This window comes from Mastigoproctus giganteus, chromosome 13 (genome assembly GCF_048544385.1).
Source record: "Mastigoproctus giganteus isolate SK-2022 chromosome 13, ASM4854438v1, whole genome shotgun sequence".
NCBI lineage: Eukaryota > Metazoa > Arthropoda > Arachnida > Uropygi > Thelyphonidae > Mastigoproctus > Mastigoproctus giganteus.
In genome coordinates this window covers 155,547,607-155,571,360 of record NC_143587.1, presented here as the reverse complement: position 1 = coordinate 155,571,360, position 23,754 = coordinate 155,547,607, and the positions used below count along the sequence as shown (strand labels likewise).

Below are 23,754 nucleotides of genomic sequence, written 5' to 3'. Positions count from 1 at the left end.
CTTCCTATATTTGTAAAGAATTTTCTACACACTAGATTGTTTCAAGTTCGATACCAACATGCCTTCTCTGCAACTTTCATTCAGGAAGAAGTGTTCCACAGGGATCAGTACTGAGTGCCACTCTTTTCGCCCTAAGAATAGATTCTATCACTAAACAACTTCCAAATACCGTAGAAACTTACCTTTTGCAGATGACCTTTCCATCTCTTGCCATTCCCAAAATATGAGGTCTATTGAACGGAAGCTTCAGATATCACTTAATAAAATACAACAGTAGGCTAGCCTCAGTGGCTATTGGCTCTCAGAGCAGAAAAGAGTTGCTATCCGTTTTTGTAGGCAACTCAAACTTCATCCTGATCACGAACTTCAAATTTCTAATGTCTCCATCCCGGTCACTAATAACATCAGATTTCTAGGATTAATCCTTGACAACAAGTTAAATTTTATAGACCATATTAAAAATGTACGTACTTCCTCTCTAAAAAAGTTAAACATACTCAAAGCTTTATCCACCCAAACATGGGGTGCAGAACGTACTTCTCTGCTTCGGCTATACAGGGAATTAATCAGATCCCGCCTTGATTATGGAGCTTCCATCTATGATTCTGCCAGAATGAGCGCATTATGCTGGCTTGATCCCATTCAACACAGTGCTTTGAGGACTGCACTTGGTGCTTTTAGAAAGTTGCCCACACATCGTCTCTATATCGATGCTCACGAGCCCCTACGATTGTTACGTAGGAAATTGCTATTACCGAAGTATTCTGTCAAGATACAAAGTTGTGCCTCGCATCCCATTCAGCCATATCTTTTCAATCCACCATTAGAAAATCTGTACAGAAATAAACCTAGCATAGTAAAACAAGCTGGTCATCGCCTTCTTGAACTACTGCAGGTTTGGAATATATCCATCCATTCCGTACAACAAGTAGCCACTTGTACTCAACCACCATGGGTTCAACCTCCTATACCGACCTGTGACACTTACCTCTGTCAGTAGGGAAAGAATATTTTGCAAGCATCAAATATCAGACAAGTTCATGCAGTTCACATTCAAAAATATATTGATTTTTTACCAATTTACACAGATGGCACTAAATCCAATTCAAAAGTTGGAGCAGCTGAGTGTTTCTGAATACAATTGTATCAGCAGCCCTTCCTTCCTGAATTCAGTATCTTTTTGGCTGAATTATTCGCAGTCAAACTAGCTTTAAAAAATCTCTCTCCTGACTGCTCTTTAAAATCAGTAATTTACACTCATTCCCTCAGCTCAATCAAGACATTGTGTAATTCCTCAAATAAATTTAACCCTGTTTTAAATGAAATTATAAACTTATTACTAAAGATTAAAGAACGCCACTAATTAGTCACCTTCTGCTGGATACCAGCATATTCTGATATTTTAGGCAATGAACAGGCTGATAAAGCTGCAAAAAACCCAACCAGCTTAGATTTAATCAATATCCCTGTTCCAGCTTCAGACCATGCACTAATGATTCATGCTGCATGCCTATCAGAATGGACAGCATTCCCAAACGAATAATAAACTCTTTCAGATTAAACGGGTTCTGAAAATCTGGCTCTCCAGTGTCCGGACATCAAGACGAGAAGAAGTAATTCTTTCAAGAGCAAGAATAGGTCATACTTACCTGACCCACCTTCATTTACTCACAGGAGATGATCCACCACAGTGTCTACATTGCTATATAAATATGACTGTTAACCACATTCTCATTGACTGCCCCTATTATAAACAAGACAGAATTTCAACCCTGCAATCACTGGTTATACTTCAACAACCAATAACCGTAGAGAATTTGATTGGTGACAAGGCCAATATATCTGAATTTTTCCGTTTTCTGAAGCAAACTAGAATTTTTAATCTTTTCTGATTAAGGACATTTCAGACAGTACGACTCTTTCTCTTTTCCTTTAATATATACGAATAGGCGCGTTATAGCCAAAGTAGCTTATGCACCATGAAACCCCCACAACAACAACAACCAAAAAGGCTCAAAACAAAGCGGGGGATATTTCGACGATATCCTACCACGGTCACTCTATTAGCCTTTAAACATGCACGAGCTAAAGCACGCTACATATGCCGTCCGAGTAAGAAGGAATCATAGATCCATTTTATGTCATCGATTACCCAGTCTACTAGTGCTAAAGTGGTCTGGGAAAAAATCCGGAAAATGAAGGGGAAATACACAGCACACCAATCATCGGTCCTGGAATATAATGGATGTACTATTGTAGAATACAACAGTGCAAAACAGGCCCTTAAGTTCACATCGAATGGTTCCCACGAATATATAATGGGCCATTTACTATCCACGAGCTGAAAACAGCACTTGCGCTTACAAAGGCTACCGCTGTTGGTCCAGACAACATCCATTATGAAATGATCAAACATCTTTCACCAGAATCCACCGTCTGCTCTTCCTGTACAACAGAATCTTTCTTGAAGAGCATTTTCCGGAAACCTGGCGCAAAGCAATTATACTTGCTTTTCCCAAGCCAGGAAAGGGTCCTAAATCTCCGAAAAGCTATCGTCCTATTGCTCTGACTAGCTATCTGTGCAAAATGTTGGTGAGAATGGTCAGTGCTTGTCTCTTATGGTATTTAGAATCGAATGACCTTCTCTCCCGATTTCAGTGTGGCTTCCGAAGAAACAGGTCCGCACTGGACCACTTAATTAGACTGGAAACATCTATCCGAGATGCTTTCCTAAAAAGAGAACACTTGGTGTCCATCTTCTTTGACATGGAAAAAGCGTACCACACAACTTGGAGATTTGGTATTTTAAAAGACCTGTACAATCTCGGTCTAAGAGGTCACCTTCCCTTTTTTATTAAAAAATTTTTATCCTGCCGTTATTTCCAAGTTCATGTAGGATCCTCCCTTTCACAGCCCTTTTGCCAAGAGGAGGGGATACCACAAGGATCTGTCTTAAGTGTCACGCTTTTTGCCCTTAAAATAAATTCTATTTCTGAACAACTTCCTCCAACTATAAACAGTGCACCCTACATCGATGACTTCGGCATATTTTCTCAATCATGCAATATGAGGGCTATTGAGAGACAACTGCAACAAGCTATTGACCGTCTTAACTCCTGGGCCACGGCTAATGGTTTCAGGTTCTCACTGGAGAAGACCGTTTGTGTCCATTTTTGTTGTAAACATAACCTCCACCCTGAGCCTGAATTACAACTTGGACAAAGCACCATTCCAGTTGTATCAGAGATGAAATTCTTGCGACTCATTTTTGACAAAAAGCTGACATTTGTCCAACACATTTGTCAGCTACGCACAAAGTGCACGAGAGGGCTTAACGTTCTCCGCACTCTCTCTTCTACCTCTTGGGGTGGAGACCGATGCACTCTACTCCGTCTATACCGTGCACTTGTATGCTCAAAATTAGATTATGGGTCTCAGGTATATGCATCTGCCAGAAATAGCGCTGTTCTTTGCCTTGTCCCCATCCATCATCAAGCCATTCGTATTGCTACTGGTGCATTCAGAACATCACCTGTCCAAAGTCTATATGTCGAAGCAAATGAACCACCCTTGTTGCTTTGACGAATGCAGTTGTCTTACAATAAGCCTTCAAGCTGAAATCCTGGCCCGACCGCCCCCACATGGACATCCGTTTTTGAGCCACGATGGGAAAATATTTATAACACATGGTGCACTGCCAATAGCCCATTCAGCATTCGTGTTCAAGAGCTACTTAATGAGCTTAACATCTCGGAAGACAAGGTTGCTCGATCACCAAAGGAGCCCCTTCCACCCTAGCATGCACAAACACCAGCGTGTGACTTCTCGCTCAAGATTGCGATGAAGTATAATACTCCATCTTCTGTCTACCTTCAGCTCTATTCACAACACCGTGCAGAACATTCTGACTTCTTGCCAGTTTACACAGACGGCTCGAAGTCAGAATTGTATGTGGGATCTGCTGCTGTTTTTCCAAATAATACCATATCAGAGCAGATACACCTTGACTGCAGCATTTGGCGCCTCTGTAGCCAGGTGGGAAGGAGCAGCAGTGCGTAGCACACGCTTCTTGATTAGACCGGGGTTCGAGCCCGTCACCACCAAATACGGAGGATGCGGAAAGGTCATTCAGGGAATGACCACCGCATATCCCGGAGCAATATGGCCTTAGTTGCTAATGCTCCTAAAAACCAAATAACAACAACAACAACTGCAGCATTTACACTGCAGAGCTGCATGCTATAGAGTTAGCTCTAGATCACTTTATTGCACTCATATGCTCCCCCAGACGGTCTTTCAGTCGTCGCCCCGTCTCACCTACATAACACACCCCACAATCCAGGCATTTAATCTCGTATACCACCCCACTGTTGGCTTCTTTCGTTATGGGGTCTTTGACACAAGATATCACTGTGTACAACCTCCTTCCCGGGAGTTGCACACAGCGTATCTGAATCACTGGTAGTGAATCACAGCGTATCTGGCACCCCCGAATTACTTGTGCAATGTGGTCTGAAAGGCCCGGATAGTAGGGAATGTATGCAGTGCTCACAGGGACGAACGGCTCAGTACGGGTGGACTCCGCTCCTCTAATAATTCTGTCCAACACCCTCTGGGGGTAGCCGCATTTCTTGAGGTCTGTCGTGACACGAATAATTTCGTTGTCTCTGTCTGGGGGAGCATATGAGTGCAATAAAGTCCTCAAATTATGGGAAGTCTGCCGTGGCAGAACATTTTTGGGAGAAGCAACATCAAATCTCCCCGGAGGATGCTGTCATCACGGATCATGCACAGGGGTTCTGGGACCGTAAATGGCTTGAGAGTTTACGTATTGGGGCAGCTAGCAATTCCATTAATAGAGACAAGGGTGTACGTTTACATTCCCTCTTGGAAACTGTGGTTCTTGTGCGAGATGAACAGTTTCAGCTAGTGCACTCCCGAGCCATTTCCGGTTCCAGTGCATAAATGGGAAATTCCGGCCTTACTCCCGGAACCATGTGACGAGTGCTGTGGATCTGCTATTTAAGGATGTGCCACACAGCAGAAATATGCTGTTGAGAAAGGGGATCGCTATCCCCGAAAGCTACAGTTGTTACGGTATTTTATTAATTGTTTTTATCGCTTTTATCATCATATTTTATATTTTCGTATTTTATTGTAAATTAAATCACATCAGTTTTAGACTACTATATATTTTATTTTATTTCATCTCATACGCTCGTATTTTATTTTATTGTAAATAAAGTTTTTTAGTTGCAAGATTGGGATTTGTTTATTTGAATACCGGCTGGTGTAAAGTCTAATTGTTCAATATGAATTGTCCCTGCCTTGTAGGCCTATTTAGAGATTGGGTATTTCCCAATCCACTGTATGGAGGATACTGTCAACAAACCAAATGAGTTCATACCATCTGCAATGTGTCCAATCATTGGAGCCTGCGGATTATCCACTCCGGAGGACTTTTGCTACTTGGTTTCTTCAACAGAAACGGTTCGCAAATGCTGACTTCCAGCGGGATCGCTGTTCACGCGACTTCCCGTTCAACGTCCTCTACCGCATGACGAAGGCATTTCGGACCCTGCAATGCTATGTGATTCCGATTCGTCTTTGTGTCCCCTACACCTCCTGCAAGTTTTTCGCACTGGTAGTGAATCACCCTGTATATGGCAATTCAGTGAGTGCACTACAGACTTTATCAGCGGTGTCACGCACTAATCATCCAACCCTGTCCCGAATTCAGCAGATAATATACATCCTCTATGTAGGTGGATTCGATACCCGCTTCTGCTGGATCCCCAGTCACATCGGGATTAGAGGAAATGATTTTGCTCTGACATTGCAGCCAAATCGGCACCCCTGATGGATAATCTTGACCTGTTAGTCCCCTATACAGACTACAGGCAAGTGATCCGTAGTAACTTACAATCTCAGTGGCAAGATTCGTGGTATCATCTGATTACTACAAACAAACTATGTCGAATTAAGCCTGTGATCCATCCTTGGCGGTCCAGCTTACGCAGGGATCGCAAAGAGGAAGTTGTTCTTGCTCGGCTCCGCATAGGACACTGTCATGTGACACACTGCTTTTTGCTGAGGGCTGATGACCCTCCTATGTGCGAGAAATGCGACCCATTTTATCCGTTCAACATATTTTATGTGATTGTACCAGTTATAGAAATGTTCGTTTTACTGCTTTTACCCATCTGACTGAGCCATATACACTCAGTCAGATTTTAAATGACAATGTGTTAGCAGTTTTTCAATTTTTAAAATTGATTAATATATATACACTTATATGAAATTTATCTCATATTGCTTTTATCATTGTTCTGATTTTATTTATTGATATGTCTGTATATATATGCACTTTTCAACGAAGTAACCTTTTTGAAAGTTACCAGTCTTATCTTTTTTTATTTTAACCTTTTCCTGGCACACTATAATCTTGCTGTTTTTGCGCCACAAAAATCAAAATCAAATCCTGTGCACCATGGTGCTCTTCATCTTGCACTGGGTGTGTATCTTACATCTCTTGTCCACAGCCTATATGCTGAAGCACATGAAACCTCCTTGCAGCTACACAGACAAATGCTTTTATTACACTATGCAGTAAAACTCAAAGGGCATCCAAACCTTGGAATGGACTTTTCTCTCCTAAATGGGAAAACCTATCCCGAGCCTATCCACCAACTGGGATACATCTTTGCTCATTGCAGTCCAATTGGCAAATTGAACTTGGTAAGATGCAGCCCACTGCCTCTCATTCAGTCCCACCTGGGACATACTATATACCATCATGCAACTTTTAATTGACAGCCTGGGGAAAACACACCTTATCCCAACAGAACATACTGCAAATGTACGCCGCACGGCAAATACACACCAATTTACACAGGCAGGTCTAAAACTGACAATCATGTTGGTGCAGCAGCAGTATTTCCCAACACAACTATATCCACAAAACTCCCTAATGAATGTAGCAGCTATACTGCAGAACTTTGTGCTGTCCACATAGTCTTAAACTATGCACTCTCAAAAACCATATTGCACAGTGTTATATATACAGACTCCATTAGTGCTATCCAAACTATACAACAGAACACAAAGAATGATAACTCCATACTTAGACAGATCTGGAATACTCTGACTAAGTTAAACCAGAAGAAACAACAAGTTCTGCTATGTTGAATCCCTGGTCATGCTGGAATTTCTGGAAATGAACAGGCCGACCTAGCTGCCAAAATTGCTACCGATCCTATAGATCAAGCCTTTACTACACCTGCATCTGACTACAAGTACATTATAAAGAAACAATGTATTGAACAATGGCAACACATCTGGCAGAGTCAGGCTGATAACAAATTACTTGGCATTAAAAAATATCTCAAACCATGGAAGTCTAGTATTCGTAAGAACCGACATGAAGAAGTTGTATTAGCCCGATTACAGATAGGTCACACACACTTGACACATCTCTATCTACTTAACAGCCGTTGATTCACCATGTTGCACAAACTGCAATGCCCGACTTACAGTCCAGCATATACTCATTGATTGCCCGATTTATAACAGTGAGCGTCAAACTCTATTTGCCTCTTTTTCAGCAACGAATACTCTTGAGTATCGCCCATCTTTTAGCAGATACGCCAAATGTAGACAAAATCTTCACTTTCCTTAAAGTGATAAAACTGTATAACACACTGTAAACTTTAACTGCAATTCAAAAAAAAAAAAAAAAAAAGCACAAAATTTTACCAAAGTTAGGAGCATTATGGCCATGTTGCTCTTGCGCCGTACAGCCCACACTCAAACAAACAACTGCATATGGGAAGCAGTAACTGCAGATTAACGTATCAACTGTGTGGTACTACACTGACAGAGAACGAAAAGAACCTGGGACTAATTGTGCAGGCAGATATGAAGTTTTCTGAGCAGTGCAGACGGTCTGCAAGAGTAGCTCGTGGTGTCTTGTCAATGATATACAGGAATTTTTCTAGCAAGGAAAAGGAGGTGATTATCCCCTTGTATAAGGCAATGGTCGGGCCACATCTTGAGTACTGTATACAGGTCTGTAGACCTCATTTTAAGAAGGATGTAGAGCTGTTGGAACAACTTCAGAGAGGGGCAATGAGATTAGTGAATGAAGCAAAGGGTTGCTCTTATGAAGAAAGGCTTAAGTTTTGCAAATTACAGTGTCTGGAGACTAGGCACCTGCAAGGTGATCTTACTGAGGTGTATAAAGCCTTGAATAGATTGAGCATGCTCAATGCTGTTGGGATTCTTCAACTTGCTTAGAATAATCACCTGAAAGGCCATAAATTCAAATTGAGGAAAGACAGTTGTAGTATAGATGTGCAGAAATTTGTCTTTATTCAACATGTCTTTTTTTTTTAACCAAACCTTTTTTTAACGAGAAGTCTTTTTTTTTTTAACCAAATTTAGTCGATTTATTAACCAATTGTTATATCAAATTATCTTCTATAAGTAGATTATAGACCTAATCAGGATACTTAGTTTATTCTAAATTGAGATAGCGAGATTTGGAAGCTAATCAATACTTACGAGTCCGTAGAAATACCGTTCGTGAATTCCCGCCATTTTTACACGATAGCATAAGCTTAGTGTAGTATACTGCATAATATAATATTGTCAATTAATCAGTAAATCTATTAATCTTGATAAACTTTATTGTCAATTAAATTGTATTTTTAACTCTATATATATATAACGACTTAATCGTAACAAATAATTAATACATAACTATAGTGGTACACGTGATACGGAAGTTGTATAAAGGGAACTCGTAGAAAACACTAGATACCGAAAAAAATATATATATAACATAACTGTTTTGGGATATAACTTAAGGATTTAATTTTTGTTTTGAATTTTATTGAATTAAATTGGAATCATGACTCTGACCAGAGCAGCAAAGCAAAAGGCTCAAGCTAATGGGAGTGCTGTGGTTCAGGGGAGAACTGAGGGGGGCAGTTGCCCTCTGAATCACAGTCTATTAAAATGCACTGTTTGCTTGATGTTTGCGGAGCAGTCGGGTACGGGACATGATACTGCCAAGGGGGATGTCTTTGTGTGTGCACGATGTAAGGAGTGCAAGGAAATCAGGCGACAACTCAGCGTTGTTATGGGCCTTTATGAGAGCTTGAAGGACAGGGTGGATGCCCTCGAAGGAAATAAATTGAGGGGCCCATCAAGCTCTCAGCTGCCCACATCAACGCCAGAGCTTGCACTTGGTCATCAGGCAACACAGAAGTAGCCCCCTAGGCAGAATGCACTGGTCCCACAGGAACTAGTAGTTGTTGGTGACTCTATTGTCAGGGAAACGGGGAACATGCTTTGTAAAAAGGATAGGTGGAATAGAACCAGGGTATGTCTGCCAGGGGCAAAGGTTGATGACGTTGTAGAGCGGATATCATCTTTTAAGGGCACAAAAGGTGATATAGTTGTACACGTTGGCACCAATGATATTAAGAGTAGGAGACCGGCGGAATTACTTAGCAAGTACAGATCACTGTTGAAAAAAAGCCGTGAATTAGGGTTGAACTTGAAAGTGTCTGCAATTCTGCCCAGACACGATAGGAGGGAGTATATGATGAGAGCCTTGTCGATCAATTCGGCCCTGGAGGGATTGTGCAAGGCTCAAGGGGTAGAATTTTTTTCAGCCTGGACTGTACTTGTTAACAGGAGAGATTGCTTCTACAGGGATGGGATACACTTAAATAGAAAGGGTGCAAGAATTTTTGCTGATGCTGTCGAGGCAGTGTTAGGTGGGTCGGAAAACTGCTAGTTGGGGGGGATACAAGGACTAATAGATTAACAGTAGCCACTGGCAGAGGTGGAAGTGATTCTTGCACTGCTTCTATTGAAATGAGCAGAAGTCTGAAAAACAAGATGCAGGATATTTCAGAGACTGCTGGTAGTCATTGCGGTACAAGTAAACACATGGGTTGTGTTAGGGTAGCTAAGAATAGAAATAGGTGCATGTATACCTGCGTGTACACCAATGCTAGGAGTTTGGTAAATAAATTTGATGAATTTGAGGTATTGCTCAAAACATCAAAGGCAGATATTGTTGGGATATCAGAGACGTGGTGTCACACAGATATAAGTAATGCGGAACTGGAATTTGGGGAATACAATGTGTATAGAAAGGATAGACAGGACAGGAGGGGAGGAGGGGTTATGCTATTAATTAAGAAACACATAAAGTCCAAGGAAGTGAAGCCAGTCGACATCGATGGACAGGGCAGTGTCGAGTCAGTTTGGTGTGACATAAGCATAGGGAAATCAAAATTGAGAGTAGGAGTGTGTTATAGGCCTAATGACTCTGATGAGTATAATAAGATATTGTACAGGGAAATAGAGTGGGCCAGTAAATCAGAGAGTCTTATAATGGGGGATTTTAATTTCCCAGATATTGACTGGAATTTGTGGGTTGGTCACTCGCACACTAGCAAGGCTTTTGTGGATTTATTGGATGATTGTTTTCTACATCAGCATGTTCGTGAGGCAACAAGAGGGAGCAATACTCTTGATCTGATTATCAGTATTGATTCTTCATGCATTAAGAACCTGCAGATAAATGAACCACTAGGTGGCAGTGATCACAGTGTGTTGAAGTGGGATTTACTCAAGGAGGTACTACCATCAGAGGTAAAGGGAAGGGTTTTTGTTTTCGTAAAGGAGACTATGATGGTCTGAGACAGTATTTAAATTCTGTGCAGTGGGACCAACTGATGATGTTACCAACAGCAAACTCAAAATGGGAAGCATTCAAGGAACTAATCTTGGAGGCTACCAGGCTTTACATACCAACTAAGTAATATTGTTCAAGGTTTAGGCCTAAATGGTTGTCAGATGAACTAATGAGACATGTGGCAGAGAAGAAAAATGCATGGGATACATACAAATTAATGGGTGACATGGAAGCCTATGATAGATATAAGTTGGTCTGTAACCAAGTCACAAAGGAGATTAGGCAGGCAAAGGCAGACTACGAAAAATCATTGGCAAAGGATGCAAAGAAAAACAGAAAAGAGTTCTTTACATACTTGAACTTGAGAAGGAAAGGGATGAATCAGATTGGTCCACTGGATATTGATGGTTCAACAGTTGAGGATCCTGCTCAGGTGGCTAACAATCTAAACGAGTATTTTGCATCTACATTCACGCATGAGGAGTTATTCAGGAAGGAGAATGATGTAGGTAAAGTAAACATTGGCAGTGAGCTGGATGATTTTGTAATAACTGAGAGGAAAGTGGAGGAGAGATTGTTGAGGATAAACATAAAAAAGGCACCTGGGGTGGATGGGATCTATCCAGTTATATTAAAGGAGGCAGCAAAGGAAGTATGCAAACCCCTAGCCATAATTATGAGAGCTTCTTTGGACTCAGGGGAGGTACCCATAGACTGGAGATGTGCAAATGTAACCCCAATTCACAAAGGAGGATCAAAGGCTGACACAAGTAATTATAGACCTGTTAGTTTAACTTCTGTTCCAGGTAAATTAATGGAGGCACTGGTTAAAGAAGCACTGCAGGATCATCTAGACAAGAATTCCGTTATAGCTCAGACGCAGCATGGTTTTGTTAAGGGCAGGTCTTGCCTGACCAATTTGATTGGATACTATGATGTAGTCACAAAAGAACTGGATGCAGGGAATAACTTTGATATTATATATTTGGATCTTAGAAAGGCTTTCGATACTGTTGCACATGGAAGACTGCTGCACAAATTGGAGCAGTGTGGCATTGGAGGCAAATTGCTGCTATGGATAAGGGGATGGTTGAGTGGCAGAAGACAGAGAGTGGTAATCAATGGACACTGCTCAGCGTGGACTAATGTTATTAGTGGAGTTCCTCAAGGTTCAGTGTTGGGTCCGTTGTTGTTTTCGGTGTTTATGAATGATATTGATGATGGGATATCAAGTTTAATGTCCAAGTTTGCAGATGATACAAAGGTTGGCAGGGTCGTTAAGGACACTACTGACGCTATGCTGCTGCAACAGGATCTGGAAAGGTTGAACAGATGGGCTGAGAGGTGGCAAATGAAGTTTAACATTGACAAATGTAAAGTACTACATATGGGATACAGTAACCCCAGAGCAACGTATCAACTCTGCGGTACTACACTGACAGTGGTGGAGAATGAAAAGGACCTGGGGGTAATTGTGCAGGCAGATATGAAGTTCTCTGAGCAGTGCAGACGAGCTGCAAGAGTAGCTCATGGTGTCTTGTCAATGATATACAGGAATTTTTCTAGCAGGGATAAGGAGGTGATTATTCCCTTGTATAAGGCAATGGTTAGGCCACATCTTGAGTACTGTATACAGGTCTGGAGGCCTCATTTCAAGAAGGATGTAGAGCTGCTGGAACGGGTACAGAGAAGGGCAACAAGATTAGTGAATGGAACAAAGGGTTGCTCTTACGAAGAAAGGCTTAAGTTTTGCAAATTACAGAGTCTGGAGACTAGGCACCGGCGAGGTGATCTGATAGAGGTGTATAAGGCTTTGAATGGTTTGAGCATGCTCAATGCCAATGGGATTCTTCATCTTGCTCAGAATAATCACCTCAGAGGGCATAAATTCAAATTGAGGAAGGACGGACGTCGGATAGATGTGCGGAAATTTGCCTTTGGCCAGCGGGTGGTTGGTTGGTGGAACCGACTTCCATCACTTGTTGTTGAAGTTGATAGCCTAAACAAATTTAAAGCTCAACTGGACAGGTATTTCGAACGAACGGAGGGGTGAAATGGGAGTGGGTTTTTTTTTTTTTTTTTGGCTGATGCTGAATAAGCTTGCTTTCTTGCATCATATGCCTCTGCTAATGCTAATGTGGTTGATTGCTGGAACTAACTTCCATCTGTTGTTGTAGTTGATAGTTTAAATAGATTCAAGGCAGAACTAAACAAACATTTGGAGCAAGTGGTTGGGTGAAATTAGAAGATTTGTTTTTTTTTTTTTTTTTTGGCTGATTCTATATAAGCTTGCTTTCTTGCATCATGTGCTTTTAAGATTAGCATTTACTAATGCTGATCTTACCGTAATGAAAAAATTATATGAAGACAAATGAAATTTCAGTAAGTAAACTGAAATTCCTTTTCTAAATTAACCTTGCAATTTGTCATGGGATAAGACCTTTCTATGCTGTATACAAAAAAATAAAAGAAATATTGTTCAAGGTTTAGGCCTAAATGGTTATCTAATGGACTAATGAGACTCGTAACAGAGAAGAAAAATGCATGGGATGCATATAAATTATCAAGCGACTTAGAAGCCTATGGCAGATATAAGCTAGTCTGTAATCAGGTGACAAAGGAGGTTAGGCAGGCGAAGGCAGATTACGAGAAATCCTTGGCAAAAGATGCTATAGAAAAACAGCAAGGATTTCTTTACTTATATAAACTCTAAAAGGAAGGGGATGAATCTGATTGGTCCACTTGACATCGATGGTTCGACTGTTGATGATCCTGCTCAGATAGCAAACAAACTGAATGAGTATTTTGCATCTACATTCACACATGAGGAATTATTAAGGTTTGAAAATGGCAGAAGGTTATCAAATTGTAGCAGGATACTTAATGATTTTGGAATAACTGAAAGCAAAGTGGAGGAGAAATTGTTGAAGTTAAACATAAGAAAAGCACCTGGGGTGGATGGGATCTATCCAGTTATATTAAAGGAGGCGGCAAAGCAACTAAGCAAACCCTTAGCCATAATTATGAGAGCGTCCTTGGACTCCCGAGGTTCCCACGGACTGGAGATGTGCAAATGTATCCCCAATTCACAAAGGGGGATCGAAGGGTGATACGAGTAATTACAGACCAGTTAGTTTAACTTCTGTTCCAGGTAAAATAATGGAGTCACTGGTTAAAGATTGCAGGATCATCTAGACAAGACTGCAGCAATAATTCAGACACAGCATGGGTTTGTTAAGGGAAAGTCTTGGCTGACAAATTTGATAGGATATATTATGATGTGGTTACAAAGGAACTGGATGCAAAAAATAATTTTGATATCACATATTTGGATTTCAGGAAAGCTTTTGACACTGTTGCGCATGGAAGACTATTGTACAAATGGGAGCAGAATGGTATTAAGGGTAAGTTGCTACAATGGATAAAAGGATGGTTAAGTGGGAGAAGACAGAGGGTGGTAATCAATGGGTGCTGCTCTTCGTGTACTAATGTTATTAGTGGAGTCCCACAGGGTTCGGTGTTAGGTCCACTGTTGTTTTGTATATTTATCAATGATATTGATGAAGGTATATCAGGCTTAATGTCGAAGTTTGCAGATGATACAAAGGTTGGCAGGGTTGTTAATGACAGTAATGGCAGTGTGCTACTGCAACAGGTTCTAGATAATTTGGGCAGATGGGCTAAGAAGTGGCAACTGAAGTTTAACCTTGACAAATGCAAAGTACTGCATATGGTTAGAAGTAACCCCAGAGAAACGTACCAACTGTGTGGTAGAAAATGAAAAAGACCTGGGAGTAATTGTGCAGTCAGATATGAAGTTTTCTGAGCAATGCAGACAGGCCATGGGGTTTTGTCAATGATATATAGGAATTATGCTAGCAGGGAAAAGGAGGTGATTATCCCTCTGTATAAGGCAATGGTCAGGCCAAGCCTTGAGTACTGTGTACAGGTCTGGAGGCCTCATTTTAGGAAGGATTTACTTGAGCGTGTACAGAGAAGGGCAACAAGATTGGTGAGGGGAATGAAGGGATCCTCTTACCAAGAGAGGCTTAAGTTCTGCAAATTGCAGTGGCTGGAGACTAGGCACCTGCGCGGTGATCTGATTGAGGTGTATAAGGCCTTGAATGGGTTGAGCACGCTGAATTCTAATGGGATCCTTCCACTTGTTCAGATTACGAACCTAAGGGGGCATAAATTCAAATTAAGAAAAGACAGATGTAGAATAGATGTACGGAAATTTGCCTTTAGCCAGCGGGTTGTTAATTGCTGGAACAAACTTCCATCTGTCGTTGTGGAAGTTGATAGGTTGAATAAAGTTAAGAGGAATTGGACAGGCATTTGGGGGGAATGGTGTGATTTTTTTTTTTTTTTTTTTTTTTTTTTGCTGATGCTGCATAAGCTCATACACTTGCTTTCTTGCATCACATGCCACTACTACTACTACTACTAAATTTGCTGTATGTCCAATAAGAGTGGAGCACTTTCACATGTTTAAATTTTGCAAAAATCTCTCCTTTCTTAAAAATTATTGTAGTTTTTCATGAAATCCATTTTCCCCTTTTAGATACTTCCCTGAATTCCTTCGGAGCAATTTTCACTGCAAACACCAAATTGACGTCCTAACCAGTGGGAATGTCTACTTGGCAGACATATTATATAATGATACTGCCTTATTTTACTTCATGGAGGTAAGTGATAGCTCTGTTATTGATGACAATACATGTTTTGAAATTATGGGTATTAAAATCACTTCTCTACATTCTTGGTCAGTATGAATATTAAAATTTTAAATTTAATGTGCATTAGTACTGATTTATGTTATGAGTTTTGCTTTAGTTCCTTCCTCAGAAGTAATTTGTTTAAATTATAAACTGCCCCTAGTGCCAAGCATAGTGATTCAAGCGACCCCTCAGCGATTATCTAGCTTGCCAATATTATAAATAGCTTTATCTTTTGTGTGAGTTTCTGCAATTCCTTATGCTCTTATTGTAAATAATAATGACACTTAATAACACATTAAAACTTACTAACACAGAAAGGAAAGTTACCTTTCTTTACATTAATCAATTACCAACCTTTCCTTTTCCACTTGATCACTAGATGACCAAGCAGAAAAGGAAAGGTTTGGGGCTGGAAATCTGGGAGGAAAAGCTCTCTCACTCCCAAAAAGGAGAAAACACAATGGATTTTGATAAAAAAAAAAAAAAAAAAAAAAAAAGTCGCAAATCCTCTAACCTGACCCAATCAACTGAAGAACGGGAAGAAATTAATACAAACACCTGCATCAAGTACTTCATTATTAATTTTACAGGTGATCAGCCCGCAGGAAAATTATCCACTTTTCTAATAAAAAAATGTCTAGAAAATATAGGTGGAACTCCAAAAGCAGTAAAAAGATTAAATCAGGCAACTTGCTAATTGAAACATATATATAGTCAACTTGCTAATTGAAACATATATATAGTCAGAACAACTAATGAAAATGTCCACTTTCGGTGGGATCCGGGTAACAGTTACACCTTGAAGGGGGTAAACTCAGAATGAGATTATATAACAGAATATAGCTCAATATAACAGAAGAAGAAATAGTACAAGAAATGAAAAACCAAGGAGTCAACCACGTTAAAAGAATAATGATCAAAAAAGAAAGAATAATCACTTAGACAAGAGATATTTTAACTTTCAATACTACAAGTCCACCACAGTATGTGAAGCAGGATACTTGCTCTGTCCCCTCAACATGGGCACCTGTACGTGGTGAGGGGACCTCCCAGTGATGCTGCTGGTTTTCCAGATTAGCATCACTGGGATCTAACACCCATACCTTGGTTCCAGGGTTATATCACTGGAATCCGGTGTGTGCAGCCGCGACCCGTGGAATTCGGAAAGGGGAATCCTGGTGGTTGAGGGGCCAGCCTTAATACACCACTTTGACCCCTGCTTCGACAAGATGGGTGGTCCCAGACTGGCCCGACTGGGATAAATCAGCGGGTGGTTCTTACTACTAGGGTCAACTGCATTCCAGTAAGTCTCCCTCCCTTTGGTCCTGGGACGGGATCAAGGCTTATTGGAAACGTGGGTATGGTGCTGCTAAGCCAACTTGGCGTCCCATTCGTGTACGCAGTCCCTGCTAGTTCACGAGTGGGCTTCCCCTCATAGAGCTCTATGGTGGATGAGGTACTTAGGGTATCGGAAATTTTTATCTTACTCCTATGAGTAATTTAAATCCTTCTTCTTCTGAGGCCCCAACAAGGCCCCTACCTAATCGATCGTCAGATGAGAGTGAAAACAATTCTGTTAAAAGAGCCAGAACTGAGAAGAAAACACCATCTGTGACACCTCTTTTCCTCATTCTCTGAAGAGCAGTTAATTGGGAAAATGTCACCTTTCTTTATCCAGAAAGGATTAGAACGGATGGCAGGTTCACCCAAATCTGTAAAATGGCTGCGTTCTGGAGATATTTTAATTGAAGCAACAAACCCAAAGCAAGCCGAAAAAATTTTGAAAGCCACATCTATAGGGGGAATACCCATCTTCGTAACACCCTAACAAAACTTTGAACTTTTCACAAGGTGTCATATCAGAATGGGATCTTCATGTTTCTGAAGAAGAGATCTGCTCTGAATTAAAAGAACAAGGAGTAACAGCTGTCAAGTGAATATCCATGCATAAATAAGGATGGGAATCTCGTCCCTACCCGAGTTCTCATCCTAACATTTAACACCCCATGGCCTCCAAATTCCATCAAAGCAGGGCACTTAAACTGCCCAATGAGGATTTACATTCCAAACCCACTGAGGTGTTTTAAATGTCAAAAGTACAGCCACTCACAAACAGCTTGTCGTGGTAACCCTGCCTGTAGTCGATGTGGTGCTAAAGATCACGAGAGCAAGGAATGTCTAGCTCCTAAGCCTAATTGTTCTAACTGCCAAGGAGAGCACCCTGTGCCAGCGGTGAAAGGATCAAAAGGAGATTCAAAAATTAAAAACGGAGTTGAACATCTCCATTTGAACACAGAAAGTTTCTGGTAAAATTACCATTGGGACCCAAACTGATATTACTGTTCCCCCAAGGGACTCTTTTACTCCCGTTGCCCGCTACTTATTGAGTTCACTAAAGCCCACCCAAAAATCGCAAAAGTCAGCTGCCACTCCAATATCGGTACCTGGCAGTGCTCCGGCATTAACAACAGAGAGCACTAAATTAACATCAGAGAAAAGTGAACTGCCCATTTCAGGGCAAGAAATAATGGATGTCGAGACCAAGGAGGTACATGATGAGTCAGTCTTGGAACACTTTGCGGAGGAAGAAATGGACACAGGACAGCATCCATACTTCCCCAGGAAAGATAAATACAAGACTGACAAAATTAAGCCCTCAGCCACTTGGAAGCCGCCTGATAGACCCACCAAGTCCAAATAATGACTAAATTCCTACAGTGGAATTGTCGTGGATTCCGGCAAAATACTGATGACATCAAGGCACTCCTGCAAAAGCCCCTCCACGTGGGCACCTGTACGTGGTGAGGGGACCTCCCAGTGATGCTGCTGGTTTTCCAGATTAGCATCACTGGGATCTAATGCCAATACCTTGGTTCCAGGGTTACATCATTGGAATCCGGCATGTGCAGCCATATGCCGCGACTCGTGGAATTTGGAAAGGGAGATGCTGGGGGTTGAGGGGATCAGCCTTAATACACCTCTTTGGCCCCTGCTTCGACAAGACGGTGGTCCCGGACCAGCCTGACTGGGATCAATCAGCGGGTGTTTCTTACTGCTAGAGTCAACTGCATTCCAATAAGTCTCCCTCCCTTTGGTCCTGGGACGAGATCAAGGCTTATTGGAAACGTGGGTATGGTGATCCTAAGCCAACTTGGCATCCCATTCGTGTATGCAGTCCCTGCTAGTTCACGAGTGGGCTTCCCCTCGTAGGGCTCCGTGGTGGGTGAGGTACTTAGGGCATCGGAAATTTTTATCTTACTCTTATGAGTATTATAAATTCTAATTCTTCTGGGGCCCTAACAAGGCCCCTACCTAATCGAGATGAAACCACAGAAAACACCTCTGCAAAAAGAGCCAGAACTGAGGATACACCACCATCAGTGACACCACTTTTCCTCATTCTCCATTCCACCGTAGAGCAGTCAATTGGAAAGATGTCACCCTTCTTTATCCAGAACGGATTAGAAGGGTTGGCAGGGTCACCTAAATCTGTAAAAAGACTGCGTTCTGGCAACCTTTTGGTCTAAGATTCTATCACAAAACAAGTGGCAAAAATCATAAACTCTACATGCATAGGGGGAATATCTCTCATTGTAATCCCCCACGAAACTCTGAATTCTTCACGAGGTGTTATATCAGAGTGGGACCTTCTTCATGTCTCCGAAGAAGAAATCTGCTCTGAATTGAAAGACCAAGGAGTGACAGCTATCAAGAGAATATCGAGACGAAAGGGTGGGAATCTCGTCCCTACCTGAGTTCTTATCCTCACGTTCAACACACTACGGCCTCCAAGTTCCATCAAGGCAGGCTATCTAAACTGCCCAGTGAGGATTTATATCCCAAACCCACTGAGGTGTTTTAGATGCCAAAAATATGGCCACTTACAAACATCTTGTCATAGTAACCCTGCCTGTGCTTGATGTGGTGTTAAAGACCACGAGAGCAAGGAATGTTCAGCTACAAAACTAATCTGTGTCAATTGCCAAGGAGAGCACCCTGCATGCCAGCAGTGGAAGGATGAAAAAGAAATCCAAAAACTGAAAACAGAGCTGAATATCTCCTACCCAGAGGCCAGAAAACGTATCCAACCAATAAATAGCGGGAAACCTTCATATGCCCAGAAGGTTTCTGCAAAGTGCACTATCGGTACACAAACTGAGATGACTATACCACCAAGAGAATCATTCACTCTGATTACACTCTATTTATTGAGTTCAAAAGCCCACCAAAAAAACACAACCGGCTGCCACTCCTATATCCGCACCTCCTAGTGCTCCACCACTACCAAACCCAAGTAAAGAAAAGCTATAAAGTTCGGAAGAGTCACCCGTAATACAAGAAACAATGGATGTAGAGAATAAGGAGGTACCGGACGAATCAGTCTTGGAACTCTTTGCGGAAAAAGAAATGGACACGGGACAGCGTCCACACTTCCCCAAAAAAGGTAACTCCAAGACTGACAAATGAAAGCCCTCAGCACCTCGAAAGCCACCTGGTGGACCCACCAAGCCAAAATAAAGGCTAAATTCCTACAATGGAATTGTCGTGCATTCCGATGAAATACTGATGACATCAAGGCTCTTCTGAAAAGCACGAGCCAGTTTGCTTTTGCTTGCAGGAAACTTATCTAAAGGCAAATGATGACCCCATCTCGCATAACATCACAATTTTTTGTAAGGATAGAATTGCGGATGGTCCTGCTCATGGAGGAGTGGCTATCCGTGTGGGCAATCAGACCCCAGTTCACCCATTGCTAGTTACAACCAGCATAGAGGCTGTTGCAATTCGCCTTTCAGTGGGATTTTTATTAACTGTGTGCTCTATTTATTTGCCACCTGGGACTGACATCTCCCAGGAAGTCCTTGATGATCTTGGAACGCAGTTGCCTCCCTCTTTCTTACTACTCTGGGATTTTAATGGACATAACACCCTGTGGGGGAGTACTAGCATCAATAGAAGGGGACGAATCATAGAGCGTATGCTAAATGACAATGACCTTTCCCTTCTAAATATTGGAACAAACACCTTCTCCCACATGCCTACCCGTACGTTTTCTGCCATTGATCTCTCTATCTGCGCTCCTTCTCTACTGCCTTCACTCACTTGGGAAGTGGAGGAGAACCCATATGGAAGTGATCACTTCCCTGTGATAACCTTGTTACACATTGGGAGACCGTGTCTTCCTTTCAGGTTACCACGGTGGAAGACTGATCAGGGTGACTGGACTGCCTTCCAACATCAGGCAAATTTTGACCTCAGTACCGTCAGTCAGGAGCCTATCAATGATGCAGTAACGTACATCACAGAAAATATATATTCCAAGCAGCTGTGAATGCCGTCCCAAAAACAGCTGCCCGGTTTCCACCATTTCCCAAACCATGGTGGAATTCACAATGCACAGCAGCAAAAAAGGCTTAAAACAAAGTGTGGGGGATATTCCGCCGATATCTTACCCCTGTTAATCTAATAGCTTTCTAACGTTCACGAGCCAAAGCACGCTACATTCGCTGTCATAGTCAAAAGTAATCATGGATCCGTATTACATCATCTATTAACCAGTCTACCAACACTAAGGTAGTCTGGGATAAAATCCGAAAAATGAAGGGAAAATATACATCTCACCCCTCATCGATCCTAGACTATAATGGATGCACTATTGCAGAGCCCACTGCAATAGCCAATGCTCTTGGGGAAACATTTTCAAAAATCTCTGGGATATCATCTTATTCCCCAGAGTTTCCTGGTCCTGAAACATAAAAGAGAAAAAGGCACTAAATTTCACACCGAAAGGCCTTTTTCCCTACAACGTGCCTTTCACTCTGCAGGAACTAAAAAGAGCTCTCCATCATTCCAAGGCAAGTGCTGTTGGACCAGATGGCATCCATTATGAAATGCTTAAACATCTCTCACCATAATCTATGGATCGCCTGCTTGTTCTGTAAAACAGAATCTATATAAAAGAGCAATTTCCGGATTCCTAGTGCATGGCATTTGTGCTTGCCTTTGTGAAGCCAGGAAAGGATCCTAAACTCCCTACTAATTACCGTCCTATAGCTCTGACTCGTTGTCTGTGCAAAATCCTGGAGATAATTGTTAATTTTCGGTTAATGTGGTATTTAGAATCGAATGATCTTCTCTCCAGCATCCAGTGCGGCTTCCGAAAAAACAGATCAACTCTTGATCACTTAATTAGACTTGAAACATCCATCCGGGATGCTTTCCTAAAACGCGAACATTTGGTGTCAGTTGACATGGAGAAGGCGTATGACATACTTGGAGATTTGGTATCTTAAAAGATTTGCATAGCCTTTGTCTTAGAGGGCACCTCCACATTTTTATTAAAAACTTTTTAGCCAATCGATCTTTCCAAGTTCGTGTGGGATCCTCACTCTCTCGTCCCTTCCGCCAAGAGGAGGGAGTACCACAAGGATCAGTATTAAGTTTCACGCTTTTCGCCATCAAAGTAAATTCCATCACCAAACGACTTCCTCCAACTGTAAACAGTGCCCTCTATGTTGATGACTTTAGCATATTTTTTCAGTCATGCAACATGAGGGTTATTGAAAGACAACTGCAACAAGAAATCGCCGTAATTCCTGGGCACTTGCTAATACCTTCATGGTCTCGCCGGAGAAGACCTTTTGCGTACAATTTTGTCATAAGTGTAATCTTCATCCTGAACCTGTATTAAGGCTCGGACAAAATGCTATTCCAGTAGTGTCAGACACAAAATTTGTGGGACTTGTGTTTGATAAAACGTTGACCTTTCTACAACATATTCGTCAACTTTGTACAAAGTGCACGAGGGGACTAAATATTCTTCGCGCTCTCTCCTCTTTGCATTGGGGAGCAGACAGATGCACCTTAATACGAATTTATCGTGCACTTGTACGATCCAAATTAGATTACGGGTCCTAGGTATACTCCTCAGCCAGAGACAGCGTTCATTGATGGCTGGACCCTGTCCACCATCAGGCTATCCGTATCGCTACTGGAGCATTTCGAACATCTCCTGTCTAGAGCTTATACGTCGAAGCAAACGAACCACCGTTATCCCTTCGACGTAAGCAGTTGTCTTTAATCTATGCTTTAAAGTTGAAATCCCTGCCAGACCATACTATGTGGACATCCGTTTTTGAGCCATGGTGGGATAACTTGTACGATATCCGTCAGACTGCCAACCGACCTTTTGGTGTTCGTGTCCAAGAGCTACTCAGAGAGTTTAACATCATGGTAGACAAGGTTGCACAAACACCAAAAGAAACTCTTCCACCCTGGCATGCTCATACCCCATCGTGCAACTTTTCCTTTAAGAAATGGGTAAAGTCTGAGACTCCATCATCTGTCTACCAGCATCATCTGCTGGTAGACAGATCATCTGCACACCTCGAGCTGAGCACTCCGACTTCCTGCCAGTTTTACACGGCTCGAAGTCTGAATCGTGCGTAGGATCTGCTGTTGTCTTTCCGGACACTATAATATCTCAGCAGATTCTTCCTGAATCTAGCATATACACTGCAGAGCTGCATGCTATAGAGTTAGCCTTGGATCACATTCGAGCTTGTCAATAATATATTCTGATTCTTTGAGTGTATTACAGGCTTTATTATCTTTGAGACTCAACTCTCATCCAGTTCTCTGTCGGGTTCAGCGGAAGATACATTCTCTTCATGAATACAAGTTGGATATCCGCTTCTGCTGGATTCCTAGCCACATTGGGATAAGGGGAAATGATTTGGCTGACACTGCAGCCAATTCAGCAGCTCCCACTAATAATCGTTGCTTGTCAGTCCCCTATACAGACTACAGGCAAATAATACGCAACAAGATATATTCCCAATGGCAATGGCACAGAGAGAGAACAAATAAATTATACCAGATAAAGCCCGTAATAGAAACATGGCAGTCGAGTCTGCGCAGGAATCGGAGCGAGGAAATTGTTCTTGCTCGACTCCGCATAGGACACAGTCATCTGACACATTCGTTTCTGCTGAGGGCAGATGACCCTCCTGTGTGCGAGTCTTGCGACTCCATTTTATCAATAAAGCATATTTTAATAGATTGTGTTAATTTTACCCATGTTCACAATATATATTTTACTGCTTTTACGCATCCGACTGGGCCTTATACACTCAGTCAGATTTTATCAGACAACGACCACGTGTCAGCAGTTTTTAAGTTTTTACAAGCTATTAATTTTTCACATATATAAATTGGATAATTTACTTTTATATTTATACTGCCTTATATATATATATAAAATATATACAAATAACAATTTGACGAGGTAATCTTTTTAAAGGTTACCAGAATTTATCT

At 41.6% G+C, this 23,754-nt stretch overlaps 1 protein-coding gene across 1 annotated transcript in view; it reads left to right on the top strand.

Annotated features, from left to right (window-relative positions):
* pkaap (A-kinase anchoring protein pkaap) overlaps positions 1-23,754 on the top strand; it is a 392,730-nt gene that overhangs the window by 175,971 nt on the left and 193,005 nt on the right. The window contains exon 6 of the mRNA XM_090388075.1: positions 15,279-15,402. Within this exon, the coding sequence (XP_090244201.1) occupies positions 15,279-15,402 (124 nt within the window). The remainder of the gene's footprint in view (positions 1-15,278; positions 15,403-23,754) is intronic.